A 24,992-nucleotide genomic window follows, 5' to 3' on the forward strand; every position below is an offset into this window, starting at 1 on the left:
TAGGTTAATGAAGGAGAAAAGATCTAGGGGGGAGAGAGAGTGAAAAGATAAAACAGAGAGCTAAGTGTAACTATGTTGTGCACAACAGCATGAGTTCTGAGTAAAGGAGGAGAAAAAGTGGAAAGCAGAGTGTGAAGCCTTTGGATTTGCTTTAATGACACATTGTCATGGGATAAATTTGCTACTGAGCAGAAGCTGACAATTGGCAGTTGTCCTTATTGTTTATGTTGTGAAGAAAAACAATCAAATGGAATAGGATTTGGTACAAGGAGATATGACTAAAATTGTGACGCATAAACCAAAACTATAAATAAAAGACCCCCTTAGAATTAATAGTAAAATAATATCCTTGCTCTCCATATGAAGTGAGGGTGACGTTAGTCTGATCTGCAACACATATGAGAAGATGAAGTAGCTAATGACCATAAAGACGAGTTCGCTGGCAAGTGCTCGTGCATTCTGCCCCTCAACTCAAAGCAGACAAAGATGCAGCAGGAGGGCTGCCTATCTGTGCCTGGCCCCAGGGACCCACAGCCACGGGTGGTATCACAGGCAGTGGGTTTTCTCACCTACTGCGTGCACACACGACTAAAGACAAGGAATGATTACATTCAGTGCCATGTGGATTCTTACCCAGGCTATTACCAGGAACCCAAGAACATTTTATTGTCCACTCTACTAGTACCAATAGTAGCATCAGTGTGACAAAAATTTTGCAACTTTTTGTTGAAAAGGGAACCTGATATTCAAAAGCATTACATATCTTTAGAGGAGAAAGATAGAGCTGATTCACTAAAAAAAAAAAAAAAAAAAAAAAACAAATTTACACATTAACTTTTTTTTTACAGGTAGTATTAATAAGGAATAACTTAACATGAAATATACAGGATCAAAATTTAAAAAAATATAGATGTTTTTAAGGGACATAAAGGATTTGAATATTAGAGAAATAAGTAATGTTGTTAGACAAGGAGATTCAATGTTGTAAAGATGTCAACTTGCCTGCAGATTAATTTAATATGCAAATGTTGTAAAACTGTCAATTTTCCTATAAATGAATACAACGGCAAAATATCTTAAAAGTGCCAGTTTTTTCCCATAAATTAATTTAAAATCCAAAGCAATCCCCTAAACAAAACCCCAATAGGGTTTCCTGAAAATGTTTGAAGACAGTCAGAAATATTCTGAACAAGAAGTCATGAAGAGAATCTTGTGTCAGCACACATTCACAAACATTTATGAGGTGTCCAAAATTTTTAAAGTTCAGCATGAGATTACATAAATGAAGAGATCCAAATATGCAGGGTCACTGAGTACCTTTCAAAAGGTATATAAGAAGTGCTGTTTGGCAACACAGTCGCTGGCAGACTTCACCCTTCTATCTGCAGCTAGGAGTCCCTCTGCCCAACTCACGTATCTGGCAACATCCTAACAAGTCACTGTGGTTTGCTAATCTTTTTTCTTTAAAAGAGGATGACTAGGGGACCAGTTTTGAAGAATTTCAGCATCGATCCCACAGACTATGAAGGAGTACAATTCATCAGTCTTTCTGGGACAGTCTCCAGCTTCTACCCATTCTTGTTTCCCACAGTTCTCATCTTTTTTCTCTTTATTTATAAAGTACATAGTTAACCAAGAAGTTCTGTCCAACTGCTGCTTCCTCCCAGGGTGACTTTCCTCCTCCTCCTCTTCTTTCCTTTTCCCATGCACTAGCCATTCCCATCCTTCTGATCTTGATGAGACCCGGGGGCAGGAGCCTCTCTTCTTGTGTGTGGTTCTCCCCACCGTGATCTCTGCACTGATTATTTCCAGTCAGCCCTCTAACAATGTACACTACACATAAGCCTGTCCTCCAGGTCCTTGTCTGGAAGGATGTGGTTTCCCCACAACTAGGAGAGGGTAGTAATCTTGAGGGTCACTTTTTTTTTTTTTTTTTTTTAGACAAAGTCTTGCTCTGTTGCCCGGGCTAGAGTGCTGTGGCATCAGCCTAGCTCACTGCAACCTCTAACTCCTGGGCTCAAGCGATCCTCCTGCCTCAGCCTCCTGAGTAGCTGGGACTATAGGCATGAGCCACCATGCCCAGCCAATTTTTCAATTTTAAGTGGAGATGGGATCTCGCTCTTGCTCAGGCTGGTCTTGAACTCCGGAGCTCAAGCAATCCTCCCACCTTGGCCTCCCACAGTGCTAGGATTACAGGCATGAGCCACCACTGAGGCTCACTTTTTAAGAATAACTTGCCCACCAGTGTGACCAGAAAGAAGATATAGCTGTAACTCCTTGAATGACTATAGCCCTGCAAACCCCTTCTCTCTCCCCTCCTCTACCCTCCTGGAGAAGCCACAGCCAGACGTTTGTCAAGCACTTTTGATTTAGCCGACACTGTGCTAAACTCTTCACAGACATTATCTCCTTCATTCCCCTGATCATGCTGACACAAGCTACATTATTCCTGTCTTTCTGGAGATGAAATGGAAGCACGGAATTTTGCTCAAGGCAGTGACAGAATTTGAACCCAGACACGCCTGATTTCTAACCCAGCCTCAGAACCATCACGCTGATTTGCGTGTTGTGAAAAAGCTTCTGCTTTAAAACAGACTCATTTTCAGTTTTTTCTTTCTTGTTTGAACAGAGTATCTGCCTGAAATTTTGGTTAACTTGATCATATGGACTAGAATTCCTATGAGTTGGAGAGCCTCTGTCCAGGAGACATAAATAAATGATTCAGAGACATTAAAGTACATCAAGAAAGACAGAAGGGAGATGTTTTTCTAGGTACAATATAATTGACTTTTATGAAATACATCACATTTTTCTTTGTGGATTAGTCAATAAATCATGAGGAAGCCAGGCTTGTGGGCGGTAAAATCCTCAAATCATGTCAAATCTGAATCCTTAAGAAATACTTTAGACTCAAAAATGTGTAACTAGTGACAATTTCAATTTTATTGAAGTGGGACTGCAAAATAAGCACACTGGTGTAGGTTCTACCTAAATATAGCACAGTGGTTGAAGATAGGATCAATGGATGCCTCAGGTCTCCACCAATACAAATGAAAGTACACATGTCCATAGGACACACAGTTCTGGCTGTTGGGATTCCTGTCTGAAGTCCATGATCTTCATAAATTCACCTGTGCATCCAGGAGGGCTGAGAACAACCAGAAACGGAAATAGGACTGTGGAAGCTACAACTATGTCAGCATGAAGCCCAAGCACCAAGCTTCTCAAATGAATAGGGCGCTATTGACACAAAGCATCATTATTTCCAAATGCTCTAATTTTTCATATGATATGGTCCTCATGGCTCAAAGTAAAATTATAGGTTTTTTCTTCTAATACACCCTCTCTGAAATGGGCCAGATAGTCTGCAAAGAACCTGAAATGTGGTTCCTATCACAGCTTTTTTTGCTCTGTGCCCAGATGCTTCAGTAAGCTTGACTGATTTCTTCGTCTCTTCCTCACAGTTTTGCCAAGCAAATTCCTCCTGCTATGTTACATTATGATTTATTTCATTGTTGATATTCTGATTCTGCATAGGGAACTTTATGATGGGAAGTGATATAGGTATTTATTTTTTAAAATCAGAATTTCAAGAGATCAAATATTTAAAAGGGGAACATACACTGCCCCATTTTCTCTAAGTACTCTCAGAACAATGACCTTCACTAAAATGGTAGCATACTTTCTGTTCAACAGTTGTGGACAAGTCGATTTTACAGTTATATGTGCCTTAAGAATGTCTTGTCAAGTCTGTCTGCTCATTATCCCAACTATAGGAAATACCAGCATCCTAAATACATTATCTAAAGACTTGGTTCAGAAGCTCTAGTTCATATTTCCCCATGATCCATTTTCTTTCATCTTTATGAACAAAACAAGCCTTTCTCCAATGCTTCTTTACTAGCTGAGATAAAAATCCCTCAACGTTCTTTCTTGGGACCTGAGGAGTTAAGTCAAAAGAACTTGTAAAATGAAAAGGCATGCTTTCTTATAATTTATCCCCCCAAACCCGTCTAGTTAACAGTCTTAAGACTATTCAGAGGATATTAACAGTTTGGCATTAAGAAAAAAAATTAAACCCGTCATCAGTTTGCTGTCCACAGAAAACATGTAATGTATTTTTTTTTTAACATAGGGTAATTTCTGCTATTTTTTACACTAAAAGCATTAACTACAACTGTAATTTAATCACCTTCCTTTAATTTGAATTCACATGGTAGATACTTATAGCTACTTAAAAAATTAAGTGGTAAAATGTATATGAAGAATATGTATCTTGATATTTTAATTATGCTCAATTGAATGTACTTAGATTTAAAGTGCTTTTCACAAATGACATGTGCTAAGAATATCTAATTGCACACTGACATTCTAAAATGTGTGCTTACATGTGTCAAAAATAGATTAATATGAAGTTATAGAATATGACTCTTTTATAAAACCCAAATATATTATTTTGATTATTTGCATACAAACAAAATTGTATCTACAAATAAGGTCAACACTAGTAAATGTCTAATGATTTATGTTACATTAAGATGAATACACAAGTAATGGCAGTATTTGATGTGCAAATAAATTAGAAAATAAGATTTCTCAAGAAATCTAAGCTTCAACATATTTTCCATTTATTCTAACTCAGTGTTCAATGAAGACATGAAAATAATTCACATGTAGGATAAGTATAATTATTATATATAAAGCTCACAGGTACAAAACAGATATTCAGCAAATCGCAGGGGATGGATGAAGTTAAAATGCATTGTCCAGTACCAGTTAACTGTTGTTCACAACTGTTCACAAGTCCTGATGACCGGCATTCAGCAACCTCACAGAGAAACTGGCAAACGTGAGGCTGAGGGGCCGCTGATTCTATCCGGCCTGGAAGGGAAAGTGTGTAGGTCCCAGTGTCTTCACAAGTGTCATTACCATCCTGCTATCAGGAACTTGAGTCCTCATTGAAAGGTCAGAAAAGGACCTTGACCTAAAACCTAGTGTTATGGGCTGAATTGTGTCTCAAAAATTCATATGTTTTATGTTCTGGTTAACAGCTCCAAAAAAATAAAAAAAGAAAAGAAAAGAAAAAAAATGTTAAATAAAAAAAAAAAAAATTCGTATGTTTAAGTCCTAACCCTCAGTACCTTGTAATGTGACTGCATTTGGAGATAAGACCTTTAAAGAGGTAATTAAGGGGAAATGGAGTCATATGGGTGAGCCCTGATTCAATAAGACTGGTGTCCTTACAAAAGAGGAGATTAGGACTCAAGAGAGGAGTGATCGTGCCAGGACACCATGAGAAAGCAGTCATCTGCAAGCCAAGGAGAGAGGCCTCAAAAGAAACCAAATGTGGTACACCTTAACCTTGGATTTCTACCCTCCAGCACTGTGAGAAAATACATTTCTGTTGTTTAAGCGACCCAGTCTGTGGCATTTTGCTATGGCAGCCCTAGCAAATCAACACACTGACCTAGACTGTCTGACTAAATGCACATCTCTAAACATAAAGCAATATAGGATTTTCCTCCTTTGATGTGGCATGTAAATTAAGCTCTTAAGTAAAAAATCTGTAACTGGATTATTAATACTTTGAAAAGATAATAAAATAAATTCTTACCATTTGTTTCTGAGACAGACACCAAACTGAAATGTCCTTGTTATAATTTCCTAACCACATGGCCAGGCAGAAAAAGGCTAGTCTGTTTACATGTTTTACAAACATTAAGTTTCATATTTTCAGCTTCACAGGCTTTTAATAGGCCTATAGAAGCCTGGCCAAGAAACCAAAGTGGAATCGATTTGACTGACATTAAAAAGCAATTAAGTTACAGGCCTGTCAAATATGTTAACATTTGGGGTCTGCTTGTTATACATGTCTATTTTGACTACTACTACCAGAACCATTAAATGATTTACAGACCTTCAATGTCTAAAGTACCTTAACTGTGTGAAAGCTGTGACCCAATCCTTCTTCAAATTTTCACATCATAACAAACTCCTCCCTATATATTAGAAATCCAGAAGGATGGCCCGATGCTTGAACTGTGTTGAGTGAAACAACTCGGAGACTTCTCAAAGAGGGGAAAGTGAGGAGAACAGAAAAGAGATCTGGCTGGCTCAGTGTTCATCATGAGAGCTCAACGTTCCTCTAGTAAGATGACATTTCTTAGCCACCAAAGGCAGCCCTTAGCCACGTAGTCTATCCTTAATTGTCTGAGTCTGTTTGGGCTGCTAGAACAAAGTACTACAGCCTGGCTGGCTTATCAACAACAAAATTTACTTCCCAGTGTTCTGGAGGCTGGAAGTCTGAGATCAGGGTGCCAGCATGGTTGGGATCTGGTGAGGCCCTGCTCCCTGCTTCACAGGCACCATCTTCTTGCTGAGTGGGTGGAAGGGACAAGAGAGCTTTCTGGAGTCCCTTTTTTTAAGGCCATTAATCCCATTCATGAGGACTCCACCCTCAGGACCTAATCATTTCCCAAAGGCCTGCCTCCTAATACCATCACATTGGGAGTTAGGTTTGAACGTATGAATCCCAGTGGGAAATGAACATTCAATCTATAGCACCCATGAACTCTTAGCAACATCAGATATTTCTTTTATTTCTGCCCTTAATGCAAACAGAAGTCATGTGGAGAAGGAGCTCCTCACTGCATCAGGCAGGCAGCAGAACTCTCTTCCAGGCCAACGCCCGAGTCCCATCCCCTGGAAGACTTTCTGGGTGAACTGTGATGGAGCTGCCTCCCCAGCTTCTCAGAAATCTCTGAATTTAGATATTGCTATGGTTATTAATATGTTTTGCTGTTGGTTGACTCCTTTTTTATATGATTCCTTCATGGTTCTGACATGATAATTTTACATGTTAAACATTCAATAAAATCGTTTCTACTTAAAATATAAGCCATACCAAATGCCCATGTTGTGTATCTTCATCCTGTTCTTAAGGTTCTGAATATATGTCGGGGTTGTTTAATTGCCATCATTAGACAGGAAGTCAAAATAAATAGGGGCTTTTTAAAGGTTGGTGCTATTACTGAGCGATCATGGAATACTTTCTTGTGAAACATCCTAGATATGCAGATATTCAGGCATGGTTACAGCTGTTCCCTAAAGTCCATCAATTCCTTCACCCCTCCTCCCCACTAATCCTTGGAGTTAATGCCTCCTCATTAGCCACTTGTCTCTCAGTCAATAACAACATGGCACATAAAGTTACTCCCCTTCCTTTCTAATTCCACAACTGCCCTCATCACCAACACCTTCTACTCAAGCATTTATTCCTTCAATAGATATTTTTTAAGTGTCTTCCATATGTCGGACACAGTTCTAGCCATAGAGCTAACCGTAAGACATAGGTCCTGTCTTCTGAGTTTACAGATGTCTCAGTTCAGTCACTATTTATGCAAGGTCCTCGAGATGCAATTAGTTGTCAGCACAAAATTATAAAGGAAGATCTCCTCACATGGCAAAGCAGTGACCATATTTGACAAAGACAGTAGGTCATACTTAATACCTGATGCAAGCTCTAAGCTTTTGAGTCTATAGGAGTTTGAGGACAGGGGTAAAGAACAAGTATAAGTTAAGAAAATCGTTAATATGGTTTTACATTTTTGGGGGTATGCAAAAAATTCTCCCAGGGAATATTCCAAATAATAACAGTAATAAAATTTGAGAACAATGTAACTAACCACTGGATTTTCATTAAACTACAAATGGATTATAAATATAAAAACATTGAAAAACAGTAACTTTATTTCTATAGCATCATTATATTGCATAATATATCTTGATTATTTGACATGTGACACAGGAGTGACTTCACAGAAATTCAGCTTAATGATTGAGCCTCACATCATCCTGTATTTATAAGTAAGATATATGCAGAGACTTGTACAGTGAAATAAAACTTATGCCTTAAGAAAACTACACTGTGAGGCTACGTCTCCACAGGAAATCCTAGGAAGAGAAAGGTCACAAAACTAAGACTTATTAAATACACTCCAAGTAATCTGCCTCACCAGCTCTGATTGCCAGAACATATGTGTTCATTACAGGAGGGAATTTTCTTCCTGGTTTGATATGATTGGGTCTGAAATCTCAAGGGATTTCAAGCTCAATTATAAGGAATATGGCTGTGGGTATATTTAATGATGAAAGTACACACACTACCAGTGAGGGCATACTTCTAGAATTCAGAGCTAAAAACAAAATAGTACAAGGGTTTGAAGACATTTATAGATGGCTGAAACAAATGAAATTGTTAGAAATGGCTACGATTTTGAAAAGGATTAATCTTACAAATAAAAGCATCCCTGTTATGCAGTTCTCAAAAATTAGTATTGTGAGGTTTTAAAAGGAACACTTTTACTTTATAAAATGTTGTCCATCTATGTGCTTTCTATTCTTGGTGATTTGGGAACCATGGTACACATGGCTTGGAGAGAAAAGTGTTAAGTTTTATTGTTAAGGATGGGAGGGCGTTTGACTAACATAAGAGAAAAGATATAAATGAATCCATTACCAGATTTGTCAAAGACAAACTGTGACGATTTGACAAGATTATTTTTAAGAGCCATTTTAGCTTTAAAATTCTTTTATTTAACAAACATTTACATAGGGCCTGCTGGTTACCATGCGCTGTCTGTAGTCCTTGGGATAGATCAGTGAACAAAAAGATCCCTGCCTTTGTGGAACCTGCACTCTATGATGATGAAGACAGAAAATAAACAAAAATCAGGATAAATAAGATATACAGAATGTTTGAAGGTGGTGAGGGCTATGGCAGGGGAGAGGGAGGGTGGGGTGGGGAGAAAGAGAGAGAGGGAGGAAGGGAGGGCAGGTGGCAAGTAAGGCAAGTAAGGAGGGCTGACGTTTTTAAATATCCTCAATACCAGGTGTATGTTAAATTATAAGACTGAAGAAATGACTGTAGTCTAGGAAGAAGCCCCAAGTTACCAAAAACTTGGTTAAATGAATACACTATTCCAACCATATCTATATAACATGCCTATAAACCCACACATCTGTAACCTACATATGCAGAATATGCCACATTCTAACATTTGAAAGTAATACTCCCATTTGTGATTCTTTTCTGACAAGCAAACCATATGAGATGTGCCAATGGGAGAAAAATACAAAAGCATCCATCTGGGAATCATATGAGTTGTTCCTATAGCAGTGGGTTAGAACGAAGCATTCAAAAACAAACATTTATATTACTTAGGGATACTCATAGGTAAGAAAAAGTAGAAAGCATGGGAATAAAAAACACCAATTTCAGGACAGGGTTATCTCTTGGGAGATGAGGGAAGGAACAGTAATTGGGACAAGTCCACGGGGCCTCTCTACCTGTATTTGTCAGGTTTGCCATCTTGAGTTAAGTGGTAAGCACAGGCGTACTGTGTCTGTATCTTTGTGTTTTCCCCAAATTTTCAAAATAAAAATTAATTGCAACTGAATATAATGTAACAAAGGAATAAAAACTTGCCTTAAAAATGGCATGGACAAATGGGCATGGCTGGACAAATAGGCATAAAAATGTCACACACATGGTCATCGCCATCATAGTGAAAACATAGGCAGACAATATATCAGGATCCCACTTATTTGCCAGGGAAAGCAATTATTATTACTCTTGATTCTATGTTTTCCCTATGGTAATATTCTCACCAAACCCTTTCAGAACCAGTGACATAAATATATCGATTATTTTTCCCACTCAAAATGAATATAAAGTCCCATAAACGCCAAGTATATTTACACATGTATGCACATACACACATGCATGTGTGCATCACAATGGAAAAAGACCATAGACCTATTATCAAAGGACTGTAGTTCGAAAACACGTTCACTTGTCTTTCCAAAAATGACTGCACAATACTACTATTTTCTATTGGTATGTGTTAATAAATAGTTTTTTTACTAAATGTGAGCTTCATAAGACAGCGGCTCATACTTTTATGGCATTTTTGTCTTTCTAGTGAATATCAGATTTCTTTTCATGTCAAATATGTTAATCATATTTGTATTTCTTCCTTGAAACCTGTCCTGGTACCACTTGTACTTCCTTACCACCTTTTTAAGATCAAAGGATCAAAAGGTAAAGATCCCAGACCCCTTAGGATTTCAACCCTCTCTTTCACCAGTTGTAGGAAAGACAGTCAATATGCTTATTTTGTTGAATGAAGGACTGCAACCTACAGATCATATGGAATTACATATGCTATTTTTTTTCCCTAAAGTAGCAACAACAAAGTAGTAACATTAACATACTTGGTGATGTGATGTCAGTTTGTGAAGTCACTGGGAAGCTAATTGGAAATAGGTAGTGGTAACAGGCCCTCTCTCCTCTGCCACATTTCCTGAGCATTCACTGTCATTAACAGATCCTCAGTCACATCCCTGGAGTGGCTGAAATTCTGACTCAAGAAGGGAAAGGATGGAAAGAAACAGGAGGTATATATATTTCATGCAGGAAGCCTGAGGGGCCAGGTTATCTGTCAGAATTCCTGCAACTACTCAACTTGCCTAACTTAGAATGCAGAACTAAGCAACTTCTGGAGAAAACACAAACCACAAAGAATTCTTTCAGACTTAGAGTTTGTAAACCCCAGTCTTAGCATCTAGTCTAATCTTGAACTGTGCTGAACAGATCACTAATATTAAATGTGAAGCTATAAAAATGATCAGAAAACTAAAGACAAATTTTTAAAAATTTGTTTTTAATTTCAAGATATTAAGGAGCTACAAATGTTTTTGTTACATAGATACCTTGTATAATGCTTACATCAGGGCTTTGGGTGTGTCTGTCACCAGAATAGTATTCACTGTACCCAAAAGGTAAGTTTTTATTCCACACCTCCTCTCCTCTCCTCCCCTCTTCTTGGTTTCCAATGTCCTTTATATCTCTTTTTGCCTGTGTGTACCCATAATTAAGCTCTCATGAAGTCAAATTTTGAACGGTGCTTTAAACTAAAACTAATCTCAATGAGAAAAAATGAGTTTAAAAATGAAGTCAAATTCGCCAGGCATGGTGGTGAGCACCTGTAGTCCCAGCTACTCGGGAGGCTGAGGCAAAACAATTGCTTGATCCCAGGAGTGTGAAGTTGCAGGGAGCTATGATGACACCACGGCACTACAGCCGGGGCGACAGAGCAAGACTCTGTCTCCAAGAATGAATGAATGAATGAATGAATAAATAAATAAATAAATAAATAAATAAATAAATAAATAAATAAATAAAGTCAGATTCACCCTTTTAAATATATGCTAATAAAACAGAAGAATATTTTTTAATCTCTTCAGTTATAGATTTTATTATATGAAAAATAATTAAGGAATGGGATGAATTTTATTCCCTTTTAGTGCCAATAATTTTTTCCCTGCAGATTTACTATCACTTTCATTTTTCTAAAAACTGTGTAATAAAACAGGCTGTTTAGCTAAGCACTATGAAGTTATAAGGTTATGAAACAAAGTTCTCCCTACATATTTTCCTCATTTTTGCAGAAGGCATTATAAAATAGGAAAAGGCCTTGTTCAAAGGAACAAGCAGCTTTGGTTACAAGTGCAAAAGTCAGCCATGTGTACTAATTCCCAGTAATAATGAAGCAAGGTGAGCTCCCCAGGGACTTAAAAGTCAACACCTAGCAATGCTTGGATGAACTAAGACGAGGAACTGCTCATGTGACACAACCTTACAAAACCCTTTGTATTCCCAAGTAGACAGACAAGGTTGCGGAACTCACAATGACTTTCTAAGGTGCATGACTGACTCCTGTTATGAGGAAAACTTTGCCAGAGCCTGCAAAGAGCGATGTTGCTGCTGTTAATACTTAAAAAAATACATACACATTGAAAATGGACTCATCCATCCCTCTACTCAGAAATCTAAAGGGACCTGGGTTGTTTGCTACCTACAGGATTGCTTACCTGAAAATAAACTCTTACTTCTTAAAGCAATGAGTTGGGGGGAAAAAAAAATAAAAAGGCAAAGCAGGAGACTTGAAACGATGAGGACCATTGTCTGCCTGCCTTTGAGATGAAGGATGGCAAACCTCATTTCACAGATATTTTAAGTAGCTGCAAAGCCCAAGTGGCTCCAATTTTAAGCCTGTGTTTAGATCAGGTTTGAAAAGGGCTACACCTCTTTACAATAACTAGGCACCACTTCTGATGCCAATCTGCTTTGTGTTTGAAATGGGCGACCACATACACACAAACAAGACCACCTACAGATGGCACCTAGACAATACGTGCCACAACCAATCTCCTTGGCACCCAGATGCATGTGCAGACAAAATGCTTTCATTAAAAAGAAAATAAACCTCCAGGCACCATGCCATGATAATTGCCAAAATCTTGAGTAGCATCACATAATTAATTTTACATTTTAAATTCTTACAGAGATCTATAATCATGTCTTTTCAGCAGGTTTAAAACCGAACTGAAAAAACAAAACAAAACAAACAACAATCCCCAACTGACCTACTGAAATGCCCTGCTGTATCTTGGGCCCCACAACAATTTGAAGGACTAGGCTAGATACAGCCTATGGATACACCTATTTAAAAATGAGAAAATCTACTTACTCAAATGGAAACCACAGAGTTGTTTTAAGTGAAGCATACTTACTAGAAAGGGCAGTTTCTGCAACTTCTAATATTCTCTTTGATTATTATTGTGTACCCTGTTTATTTAGGACATTAAAGGCTCCCTTTTTTCCATCCTGAATGCTCCTAAAGTTACAGAACAAGCGGAGCCTGCCGGGCCATCTCTGACAGGTCAGTGATCAAACAGAGTCAGGCAGTAGCCAAATTCCACCCAGGTCCTCAGCACCACCAGGAGCTAGGACTTCTTAGCTCCCGCTACATTCTAGGTACCGGCATTCAGTGTTAGATAGAACAATAAGCCCCTTCCCCACAAACATTTAATATTCTCAGGTGTTTTCCAACTTCTAAACTCAATAACTTTTAAGAAAAAAAATTATTTTATGAATACTATTTCCTGCCCAGAGCAAGCCTATTAAAAAAAATGTGACCTCATCTTTCTTATAAGAAACATAGGTTTAGATGAAATATATACCAATATTGTATTGCCTGAGTGATCAAAGCCTGTTTATTTAATCAACCTTACCTTTAAATAGCACCTGTCTTTGTATAAGAGTTTAATTTACTTAAAAGTATTTACATTCACATGAACAAACCCGTACACGAGATAAAATGAGACACAATGTTTTGCTGAGCTTCAGAACAAGATGCAGGTTGTTCATCCATATAAAGAAACAATCATTCCAAGCATGTTTGACAATGCAGAGCACACTCAGCCAGTCATTTCCCAGCACTGTTCTCCCAGAAGCATTGGAAGCTTGAAGACTTGTTGCCACTTGGAAGGCAAAGCAAAGCAGAGTGCTATGGCCGCTGACTTCAAACTACAAATTTTAGTGCCTGACCCAGCAGAGGGTGCCATGAGGAAAGAATGCACTAAAAATTAACTTTAGAAAAGGTTAGCAAAGATTTTTCAAAGGCCAAACACTTCTGCCACAAATGACTTCTATTGCAGAACCAGCCGCAAGCAATGACAAATTCATCGTAACAGGCATGACTTAACAGGCAGTAGGATCAGAAACATTTACCCTTCCACCTCAGGAACGGTTCGCCTGTCTAGGAAAAGCTGAGGTGCCCTAGTAGACTCTGCCCTTGTGCGGGATCTGCGGTTAAACAGAAGCCTTAGTCCACACTTGTGCCCATGGCAGTGATATGTACGTGAAACAAGTCTTTTCTATGTAGAGATCTGCAAAAGGTACTTACACAGCCTCCAGCAAGAATTTCTGCCGCAAGTGGAACCGAACCATCTTTGTGCATAAATTTATCCCTCACAAAATCATTCACCTTGAAGAAAAACATTTATAGAAGCTGATGAAAAATATAAAGAAAGTCATTAAATACATAAATATGCAACTGTCAGTATATGTTATTTTTTTGTCAGTCTATTGGAATAATCATAAACTGAACAAATTAACAGATCTTAAAATAGTTTGAGAAGTACTCTTAAAAGCATACATGTACTTTTTAAAAATAAAAAAAAATATGTATCCTGACGTTTCAGGCAAAAAAAAGAAAAGATAAATGGCTTACAAGCCAGAAATTCAAATATGTCCCACAATCACAATAGCATAAGGATGGAAACATATTGATAATAGAGACAAAATAAAAATACACATTTTATAACTTAAAAACTATTTATAAGGTTTGACTAAAAATCATATTCAAGTCTTCCAACAAGACTTACTCTAAAACAGTACTCATCATGGGGACAGATTTGGCTGAGCAGATTTTTTAGCGTAGTAGAAATTCAGTATCTAAAAATTCCTCAAAGATTCTCACAGAACATCATTTGCACTAATTAATTAAGCATAATATTCTCAAAATGGTATGTACTACAAGAAATTTTAAGGAACAATCATATGTTTTTGGCAGATATAGGCCAGAGGAGATTAGCTGTCTAAAGGTCACATAATAAAATGATAAAAGAAGAATTTCAGGCACCAAGGTTGCAGTGCCCACTCTAAAACTAGAGTTTTACTCTCTGGGGCTTTATGGTCTTAGTTATGTACAGGCAATATCTATCCATTCCACTAACACTTTTACTGAATCCTGACCATCTGTCAAATATGAGTCAGGTACCGGGCAAACCATCTGATGCAGGATTAACTTCAACTAGATCCCAGATCTCTCAACATCTGGCTTTGGCAAATGCTTACAGAATACACCATAGAATGTGAATTCTATGAAACAGCAGGTGTAATTGAAAGAATACATGCTTTAGATTCAGAAAAATCTGATTTTGAATTCTAGTTTTCCCACTCATGCATGAATCATGTGAACACAGGTAGGCTACTTAAACCCTCTGGGTCTCACTTGCTTTATTTGTAAACTGTGGATCATGCTTTGAGATCCAAACAATAAGAAAGAACACATCTCAAGGGTCTAATATGGTAGAAAGTGAAGGAAATCTAACCATTGTTCCAATGACAAGGGGATGGCAGTGACCACCAAATGCCTTCCTTAAATTTATCATCACGTTTTTGAATGTTCAGTGTTAAACGGGGAATAAAGAAAAGCTGTGAGTGGGGAGTGCCCCAACCTCCAAATCAGTTAGCACCTCTGAGGAAACCTGCTGCTTCTTATAAGAATACCTGCTAGATTCCTGAGAATGTGCAAACTCCCTTAACAAGAAGCACCAACTCAAAAGACTTACTGTAAGTTTTATGGCCTTCTCTGGGGCAACTCCCAGTAACTGTGGCAACAGACCTAAAAATCAACAGAAAGCAGAAGTATATTAAATAAATTAGCATTAACTAAACAAATCAACAGCTCTACGGAGGGGATCACCACTTAAAAACTGGGGTAATCTTTGCTGCAATTTTCTGCTATTACCTTTAAGAAGAATATTTGAAAGGGAATGTTTAAGTGCTAACTTCTAACAGCTGCATCAAGAACAAGGAAATTCCGTCTCATATTCTGTATTGTTTGCATGTTGGGTAAATCAGCAGTATTAGTGATATAGGAAATCTCATTATTCCACGAAGTTTGCTCTTTTCCTTCCGATCTTCGAAATCAGCGGACTTTACTAAATATATCCATATTTTTCTAGTATCTTCCTCATCCCCTCAAAGTGCTCACAGTTCAGTCATTCATTCAGTTAACAACTATGACTCGGGGACTAGCACAAGGCAACAGGGTTCTTTCTCTGACAGTCTCACATGGAGGAGGGGAGGCCTTTCTGAGGAAGTGGCAATTGAGGAAAAGTGCATTCAAAGAAAGGGGACAGAGGTGGCAAAGAGAGCAGAGTAGGAACAAGCCTGGTGTGCTCAAAAATGAAGGGGAACATCTGCAGCCCCCATGAGATGCAGGCACAGGGAGGGTGGCACAGGGGCGGGCCAGATGCTACAGCCACACAGCAGGCCAGGATTTGGGGCCTGATTTATTCTAAGTTAGTTAGATGAGAAGCAATTAGAGGGTCCTAAGCAGGAGAGTGATGTGCTGCTAATTCATGTTTTCAAAAGACCACTCCAGCTGCTGGGTGGAAAACAGTAGCATAAGGTTTCAACCATAATCTGAGCTTCTTGCAAAGACAAACAGAACAACTGATCAACCTGCAGCACCAGGCCTCTTTCTGACATCACAGCAATCCGCTGCAGTTGGGTGAGGCTCCGTCCTTTAAGCAGGATCCAGGCATCCAATCCGCCAAGGTGCCCACCCTGCCCTGATGCCAATACCTCAACGAGGACAAGTGCCAGATTTCATTTTTATTGCTCTGTTGATATCCTTACAGTAGGTAAATGTTTCTCTGTGCTCATGGCTTTACAAAAGGGGGAACTAAATAGACCAAGACAGCTTCATGTTTTAGGAAAAATGGGAGAAAGCCCATTTCATTGTGGAAGTAATGAGGATGTGGAACTAATGTGGAGCTAAATGAGGATGCTAATGCTAATGAAAATTCTCCTTAAAAACAATTACATAATATTTATTATGTGCCAGGCACCATTTTAAGCACTTTATTAACTCATTTAAATCCTCATAACCACCCTATGGAGGGAAACTCAGGCATTCAGAGATTAAATGATTTGTTCCAAGTTACCAGCTGGTAAGAGGGAAAACTGGGATTCAAACCTTAGCCCTCGTACTCAAAAGGCTATACCTTTTATAGACACCTTTTTTTTAAATAGACCTTTTATAGACACCACGCATGCAACTCTATCATGTGCTTAATATGCAAAGGTGTATCTGCATCTCACACCCAGCCTCATTTGCTCACTTATATAACCTGCCTGGATCCTCTAAGCATTTGCGTTTGCAACCCCTTCTTTGGGCAGCCCTAGTTCCTGGGCCTGCTGCATCTCCGCGGCCAGAGCTGGCTGCACAATGGGAAGGCGCCTAAAAGGTGTGCAGCCGATGAGTCAGTGCCGCGACCTGAGCCCTAGCGATTGGTACTGAAAATGGAGCTAGCCAATCAGCGTCCTTCTCAGGGGCACACCGTGGGGCCTCAGCACAGAGGCACAACTGGAAAGCTGCCCTGGGTGGAACAGAGAAAGCAGCCGGCTGGAAGCCACGTGCATGGCTCAAGCCACAAGGAACCAGGAACCACGAATAAGTGAGAAAGTGGGTTGGTGGAGAGGAGAGAATGTGGAGCAAAAGGAAAGGAGACCCCTAAGAGAGAAAACACATAGCCCAAGAAAGGTGCACAGGTGGGAAGGGTGGCCTTGATGACCCCTGGTCCCACTGAGGCCAGGCTCCAGTGCAGCTCCTGTCCTGGGATCCCTGTGAGATTTCTGTCTTCTCTCTCTTGTGTGAACTCTTACCCCAAAGCCCCCTATGTTCTCACCACCCTGAGCGGGGCTGTGCTCTTCACAGTCTAGATGAGCTGAAGCAGCACATTCCAGAAACTGGGAATATGGAACCAGTTAGGCCAAGCAAGTGCTCTTATTCACAGCAAGCATTCTCTCCTAAACTATGCTCACTATACTCACTAATCTCATAGTAAGATACCTATGCTATGAGAAGAAAGGCTTAGTTACTACCTAATGAAGTACATTAATTTCTACTAGTATTATTTGGGCATACCTGTTTAAACTACATCTTAACATTTTGAAATTTCCATTCTCATTGTTAAATTGCAGGCCAAAACTGCGGATGGGTTGAAAGCACTGTGATTTACATGATGACCTCTTGTCTCCATAACTACCTCGTGACAGTCTTTCTAAATGCCTAATAAAAAAACAGCCCACAGAGTCAAATGACCACAGTGTTAGATCCAATCACTTCAGCCAGCCTTTCAAGCTATTGAGATTTCACTTTCTCGCTATAAACTTAGTAATGCATTGTGAACAGCAAAAAACAAAAGAGAAAACCGTGTATTTAAGGTTAAAAAGAAGGCAACAAATATTTATTTGTTCAGCAAACATTTACCAAATGCCTTCTCTGTGTGCCTGACACTGGGAGGAAATAGGATGAACACATTAAGACTGGTGCCTCCCTCTCAAGAAGTTCAGAGATTAGAGGGAAAGGGAACCCTAGTTCTCCTCATGTGCCCCAAAAGGGGCAAACTACCTAAGAACAGCATGCTGCATACCAGAGCCCGGGGCATCAGAGCACTATGAGGACACAGTGGAGAGAACCAGTCCCGCCTGCACGAGGGAGAAAAGCATCAAAGAGGAGATATTTGCCTGGGGCTGCAAGGGTAAGCAGAGGTTCACTGGAGAGAAGAGACAAGAGCAGAATGGAGGGCAAGGTAGTCCAGGCAGAGGAAACTACACAAAGGCACCAAAATCTCAAGGCTACGATGGCGCATCCAGAATCAGGGTGTTGGAGACTGTGGTTGGATCACAGAAGACCTTACAATAATAGCAGTTATAATAACAACCACCAATATGGGGGGGGGCTTACCTACATGTTATGTACTACCTTACGTGTTTTATGTAAATTAACACATTTAATCCACACAACCACCTTACTCAGTAGGTGTTATTTTTATCTCCAGCAATCCAAGAAGAAACTGAGGCCGACTTCAAGGGAGCAGCCCATGTGGCCCAGCTGTTAGGCGGGGAGTGGGGCCCCATCCCGGGGGTGGCTCCAGCCTCTGTGCTCTTACCTGACGTACTGTACCACTTCTCTCCCAGGCCACACTAAAAAGCATGGGCCAAATTCTGTAGGCGTATGGAGTGGCTTTCAGAGTAAAAAATAAGCCCCCAAAAGTAAAAAGTTCTAGGGGCAGGTGAAGGACAGTTGGCCAGGGCAGAGACCCGAGGCGAGAAGAGCAATTAGGGGATTAAAGAAACATAATCAGAGGCCCCGAGTTTCATTATATTAAATGAACAACTTCAATTCAGTAAGAATAAAACCATAGCACAGATTCATTCCTAAGAGCTAGGCCAGATGTTGGCACTTGGGGAGGCAGGGGATAAAATCATTCTTGTGTGGTGACCACCCTGGCTAACCAGGAAAGCAAAGGCGGCTGTGGGTTATAAGCTGAGGACCGCTGCAGATGTGGGCCTTGACACCATCAGTCTTGGGTAAATGCTCTTTGGAAGGGGCCATGATCCACGGGATCATGAAAAGTCACAGAGGTGGGAATTCCAATAACCCTCCTCATACCTTGATCTCAGAGGGAGGAGGGTAACATGGCCCACTCATGCCTAAAGCAGCCAGTCTAGTTAAGGCACTTCATCACAATCACATTTAAGTTTTGAGTACATATATGTTTGACATCTGGGTAACTCAGCAGAAAAGTTGGGTTTCTAATATAAGATGTTTCTGTTGGGTCCTGGAAATTCATTTTAGCCATTTGAAACAGAATGGCTGTGTGTGTTGTTTCTAACTTGTCAAAACAGCAGTCCATTTTCCAACTGCCTTGGATGAAATTTATTAGTGTGGTTAGTTTTCTAATCTTCTCTTTTTAGTTCAGCTCCATCAGCACATATGGCAATGCTTCCTTGGCAACTTCATTCTACCAGAAGGCTGCTAATGCGAGAAAAGATTTACAGGGTACGGTATTAATGTAGTATTTTGTCTTCAAATTTCATGGGTTGGAGATATAAATCTCACTATCCCCTCTGAATCCAGTCCCTTGTGAGACCCAATGAGCGCAGAGCTGGAGATATGGGGGGACCAACCCCACATCAGGAGCCCCCAGCTCAAGCTTCACACAGCATCCCCCAAGGAGGCTCCTGGGAGCAACGTGCTAGATTAGAGGGCTACTATGCTATTCTTAAGAACTTGTTAGAGATGGAACTCTAGAATTTCAGAGTTGGAAGGGACCATGAAAGAAACATTGCTAGTGCTGCTCTGATTAAAGCTATTTATTTCCACCAGCCTGGCAGCAAAATGAACAGTTTGGGGCATGGGCTTCCAAGGTAGACAGACCTGTGCTGAAATCCTAGGTCTGCACTTCTTTCATGTTGAGTGATCTTGGGTAAGTTATTCTTTGAACTGTAGGTTCCTCATTGGTAAAACAAGGATGCAAATACTATCCATTGGCTTACTTTGGTAATTAAATGAGCTAATGTATAAAAAGAGCCAGACACTCTTCACCACCTATATTATATATTCAAAAAACATAATTTCTCCCTCTATCTGTCTTTTCAAGGCATATCCTTGATTTCTTTTCTTGTCTACAAGAGGCAACTCAGCCTGAATAATGTTCACAGTCCAGAATTAGGTAAGTTGTATCATGCTGTTCCCACGACATTATGCCTATCTTAGAGGAGCTGTCCCCCACCAGTGAGGGCATATATGGTCTGAGGGTGTCTAGGGGCCCTGCTAACTTCAGGCAAAGATAGGGAAGTAGCACAGACATCATAATACATCTGCAAATACATTTTTAAGCTAAAATAAAATCTTTTAGTTAAAAACTGAAGCATTCCTCATCCTCTGCTGATAAGCAACTTTGTGCAATGTAGTTTCTACCAGGTGGCAGAAGAGCCAAGTGACTAAGAGCGTGGGGTCTGGAGCCAGGCTGCCGGGACTTTGATTCTGACTCTGCTCTTTGCTAGCTGTATGACTGCGAGCAAGTTATCTACCTCTTTGTAGCTTAGTTTCCATACCTGTAGAAGGAGAATCATCATGGTACCATCTTCATTGGCTAATTGTGAAGATGAAGTGAGTTAATATATGCAAAGCCTTTGGACCAGTGCCAAGCACACAGTCAGTACTACAGAAATGGATTTTCATTGTCATTGCTATTTATTTTTATCTTCATTTTTGCCATTATTTATTCTTCCTCCTCCTCCTTCATGGAAACTGGAATCTAGAGAAGCTAAGTAGATTGTCCCAAGTCACCAATTTTTTAATGCCTACCCAGTAACACTCAAGAGTTGAATTCAGACCCACCACTGCTCTCAAATCAGGGTTTTATGCCCCTCGATTATCTGCTATATCCATTTTTCTCTAATGGACTTATTGCTCCCCATTTCCTCAGCCCTAGAAAGGCACTTCTTCCAGCCTAGACTGTTCTGAAACTTTTTTCTGGGCCGTCAGCTCGTGCTGGGCCAGCACCTTACACTGACTGGCCATCTCGTGAAAGAAAAGAACACGGCCCCACCTCCAGGTCACCAATGTCAGGCTCCTTTAAAACACTGATGACACTGAACGTCAGTGGGAACCCAGTGAGTAAGTAAGAGGCGGGGAATACACCAGAAGGAGACCCAGGAAAAGCTGAGCCCGGCTGTCGAACCACTGTGACCCAGTGCAGCCAGGGCTCCAAAGAGCCGCGCTGGGCCAGACCAGCAGAACCACAGAGGGTGAGGGGCCACGCGCAGCAAGGAAGAAGTCTGGCAACGAAGGCAGCAGTTCAGACAGAAGCGAGTTCCAGAGTGGCCAGCCTGGCCCTGGGGAAGGTAGCTGAGAGCACATAAAATGGGCAGAGATAAGCAGTGGAGTTTCGTAGGGAAATTAATCCAGAAGACACCCCTAAGCCTCAGCCAGCACACTGTTGTGTTATTTAGGTTCAACCCGGTAGCAACTCCTCAGATGTGAAATTCTTCCCCTCCTGACCTCGCAGTTGAGAGCCGGACACTTGTCCCCATCTTCCCTGAGAGCCCCCTTTGCTTTCAACATCAGATTAACCTCAGTCTGGAGCTATCAGCACTCTGTGTGCCCTGCCTTACAGCTTTTATTCGTGCTCCCATTTCCCTGCCCCTCTCTCCTCACTTGCTCAAGCATTCCTTCCTCCCCTCTCCGCCCCCCACTGTCTGTCTGCTTTTGACTCTTACTGCCCCCGGCAGGAGGCGTTTCCACCTTCCCAACTACACTATCTGCTTTCAAAGCCCCCATTACAACCCGGTTTTTCACAGGCTGCCCCAAGGTGGCTGGCTGTACAGCGAGCTGGGGAGATGGCCAGGGGCAAAGGCAGAAATGAAGATTGAAATGCCTCTATCTGGGTTAAATGTTTTACCCAGAATTTTATGCATCCTCTGTTATCTCAGCTAGGGTGCAGGATGCCTTGGGGAGTCTAAGTGTTAAAACATAAAACGAGTGATACTGATTACGGTCTAGAAAAAAATTCATTTCCTTTGATTCCTCTATTTTGGGGCTTTCTAGAAGTGAAGATCATTGGGAAAAAAGATCATATACTGTTCCTTTAGTTTTTTACCCTATTATATGACAACTTTCAGGGTTCTCATTATCTTTTCCTCTATGTAAACTATTTCCCCCTGCTGAGGTTTAATCTATCTCCCTTGTTTCAGTCTCAGCAACAACAGACAGTAGCAGTTATAAATATAAATTATCAGACAGTAGCAGTTATAAATTATTCTTGAGGCATGTAACTAATTCATTAACCTTCTCTAGGATACATGTAAGTCCATCTTTTTGTCATCTTTTCCAATTTTCTAAACTCATCCTTGTTCTCATCTGGCCCTCTGAAGCCTACAACACTGTCAGCCACCTTAGTTTGAGTTTGTGTCACCTTAGTCTCAGATTATAATGCCCTGTGCTCACCACCATTGGCTCACTGTAGATTTCTGGAGATTTGAGAACCCAAAGTCTTCTGCTCATTCTTGTTTAGTTTCCTAGAACCAAATATGTCTTTTGATCTTTTTCCAGCTTAAGAACCTAAATGAAAATGTGCAGAAATTGGCCAAGAAAATAAGACTCAAACCAACCCATGCTGCACCCATTAGAAGTTCTGGTGGACAAGGATGGACATCAGTACAGTTCCCCACAGATTAGCTCTGGTTTGTTCCAAGGTGCCTGTGTTCTTAAGTAATGCAAAACAGAGTCATGGAAATTTCATTTATTTTGGTGCTAGGATTTTTAAATTTACTTTTATCCACAAGAATTATGCAAGAAAGAATCTCACTGTGAATCCATAGAATTTGGATATTCCCTTTTATAGCACCATCAGCCATCAGAAGAGACCTGGCTTAAACCAGATGTCTCACAAAACTTTCTTCTAGAATATAAATGTATCAATAACTTCCTGAGATATCACCACAACATCCTCTAGATGTCACCTTGAGAACATTCCAGGATAGAAGATGATTGCTTTGCACTATATACAGACAACGTGAAATAGACACATTTAAAATTCTGCAAGCCTGGATCAATGGGCTGATTAAAAAAAAGTTTTTGCCAATTACCTCAAAGATTAAGTACTGCTCCAAATTAATTCACAAAATGATACAATTTCTCTTTCTGGGAGATTTTCTTTAGGGCTTCTCCCACTGATAGAAACAAAAAATTTCCCTTAAGAAATATTTCTGATAGACCCTGATTTCTTCTTAGGAAATTCCCCAAGATCCTCCCAAATCATTTTCCAATTTCTGAGGCTGTTCATCTCGTTACCTGAAGCATCTGAGGCAGAAGAATGCAGCAAAGTTTAAAAGCAGAAATTAGTTATTCCTGGAACATTAAGCGCATTTAATTATAGATGATTACTAATCAATTGTTTCTCTGGAATATGCTGAGCCCATAGCAGGTCAATGACTGACTCATTTGGTCATGCTGGGCATTCAAACCAAATGAGCTGTCAGGTAATTCATTACGGATTTCAAACACCTGAGCACATGAAATCACTCAGGGAAGGAAACAGAGGAAGACTTTCACAAGTGACTTCAGGGAGACCTGGATTATCTCAGGTGTTATTTCCCTTAATAACAGATGTAGCCTGGGGGGTCAGATTTTCAAAAATGACCCCCCTCCAAAAAAAAAAAAAACAAGAAAAAAAAAACCTGGGAAATTAGCCATTTTCTTGTAAAGAAAGTAGTGTGCATTAATAAAGAAAGTTTGTAGAACCAGTCTCATAGGACCTCTAAGGGGATCTTTTCCAGCAACCGAAACTTATACAAAAAATGAGAGAGAGACTCCTGGAGATAAACAGGAGATAAATAGGGAGGCCCAGAGAGACATGGAGAGCAAGAACCAACCAACTCACAAGATTACAGTTTCCGGTGACTCTCTGAGGCATAGATTTAGTGAAGACCCATGCTAGCAATGCCAATGTAGGCAAGGAGCAAAACACCTTGTGGTGGAGCGCTACGAGAGTTCTCTGAAAGTAACCTGTATTCTAGGTCCACAGGGAATGACTTTTAAATACAAAAACAGCTTCCCGTATTCTCGTTATAAGAAAAAGAGAGAGGGAGAGAGACAGTGAGAGACACTCATTAACCATATAATAAGGACACACACTGCAAAAACACCTTGTTTCATGGCCAATTGCCAAATTTTTTTTCAAAGTATACACAAAGGTAATTTTAAAATAGGGGAGAGACCTTACTTATGCAACATTTCCCAATTATCCTATTCAGGAAATATTAGCAATTATATATGTCTTGATGGAGAAAAATTACATGTTAAGTAAAATTCTGTAACACACAAAGATATGCTCCATATTTCAAAACCTGTTTATAAATTAGAGATGTACTCTGACACCTTCTCAAATATTGCTAGGTGAAAGCATTAACAGCAATAATTCTGTATTCTTGAAATTTAAATTTAATAGTTTTCCCCTGGAATAATATAATTTCTAAACTATAAAATAAAATGTATAGTCAAAGAATCACACACAGGTACATTATACCTTTACCTTGTGCACAAAGTTTATAATACTGAGTCTCAAAAATACTTCAGGTCTTTCTTTTTTCTATTATAATTTTTAAAATGAATAATGAAGATTTCCTATAAGTTACCTACATTTTCATCTTATCTCTCTCTTGCCCAACAGCAAGCATTTACAAATATACAGTTATACACAATTATTAATGACTATGTGCAAGAAACTAAAAGAATTGATTCCTGACCAATCAAGAATAGGAGTGAGTCATTTCCACGGCAAAGGCAATCACAAGTTATTACTTTTTTTAACCTGAACTGTCAGTCATCTCTTTGCTCTCAAGATCCAAATTACAAAATGGAATTAAACAAAAGTTTTGCATAAATCTTTTGTTTTAAAATAATATACTAGAAAAGATACCAGGAAGAAAGGAATATAGG

General features: G+C 39.7%; 1 protein-coding gene across 2 annotated transcripts in view; it reads right to left on the bottom strand.

Annotated features, from left to right (window-relative positions):
• Positions 1-24,992, bottom strand: part of SLC25A13 (solute carrier family 25 member 13) — a 166,070-nt gene that overhangs the window by 33,284 nt on the left and 107,794 nt on the right. For both annotated transcript variants that reach the window (XM_045564065.1, XM_045564064.1), the window contains exons 12-13: positions 15,262-15,314; positions 13,812-13,892 (exon numbers count right to left, since the gene is read on the bottom strand). In XM_045564065.1, the coding sequence (XP_045420021.1) occupies positions 13,812-13,892; positions 15,262-15,314 (134 nt within the window). The remainder of the gene's footprint in view (positions 1-13,811; positions 13,893-15,261; positions 15,315-24,992) is intronic.

Source organism: Lemur catta, chromosome 11 (genome assembly GCF_020740605.2).
Source record: "Lemur catta isolate mLemCat1 chromosome 11, mLemCat1.pri, whole genome shotgun sequence".
Taxonomy (NCBI): Eukaryota; Metazoa; Chordata; class Mammalia; order Primates; family Lemuridae; genus Lemur; species Lemur catta.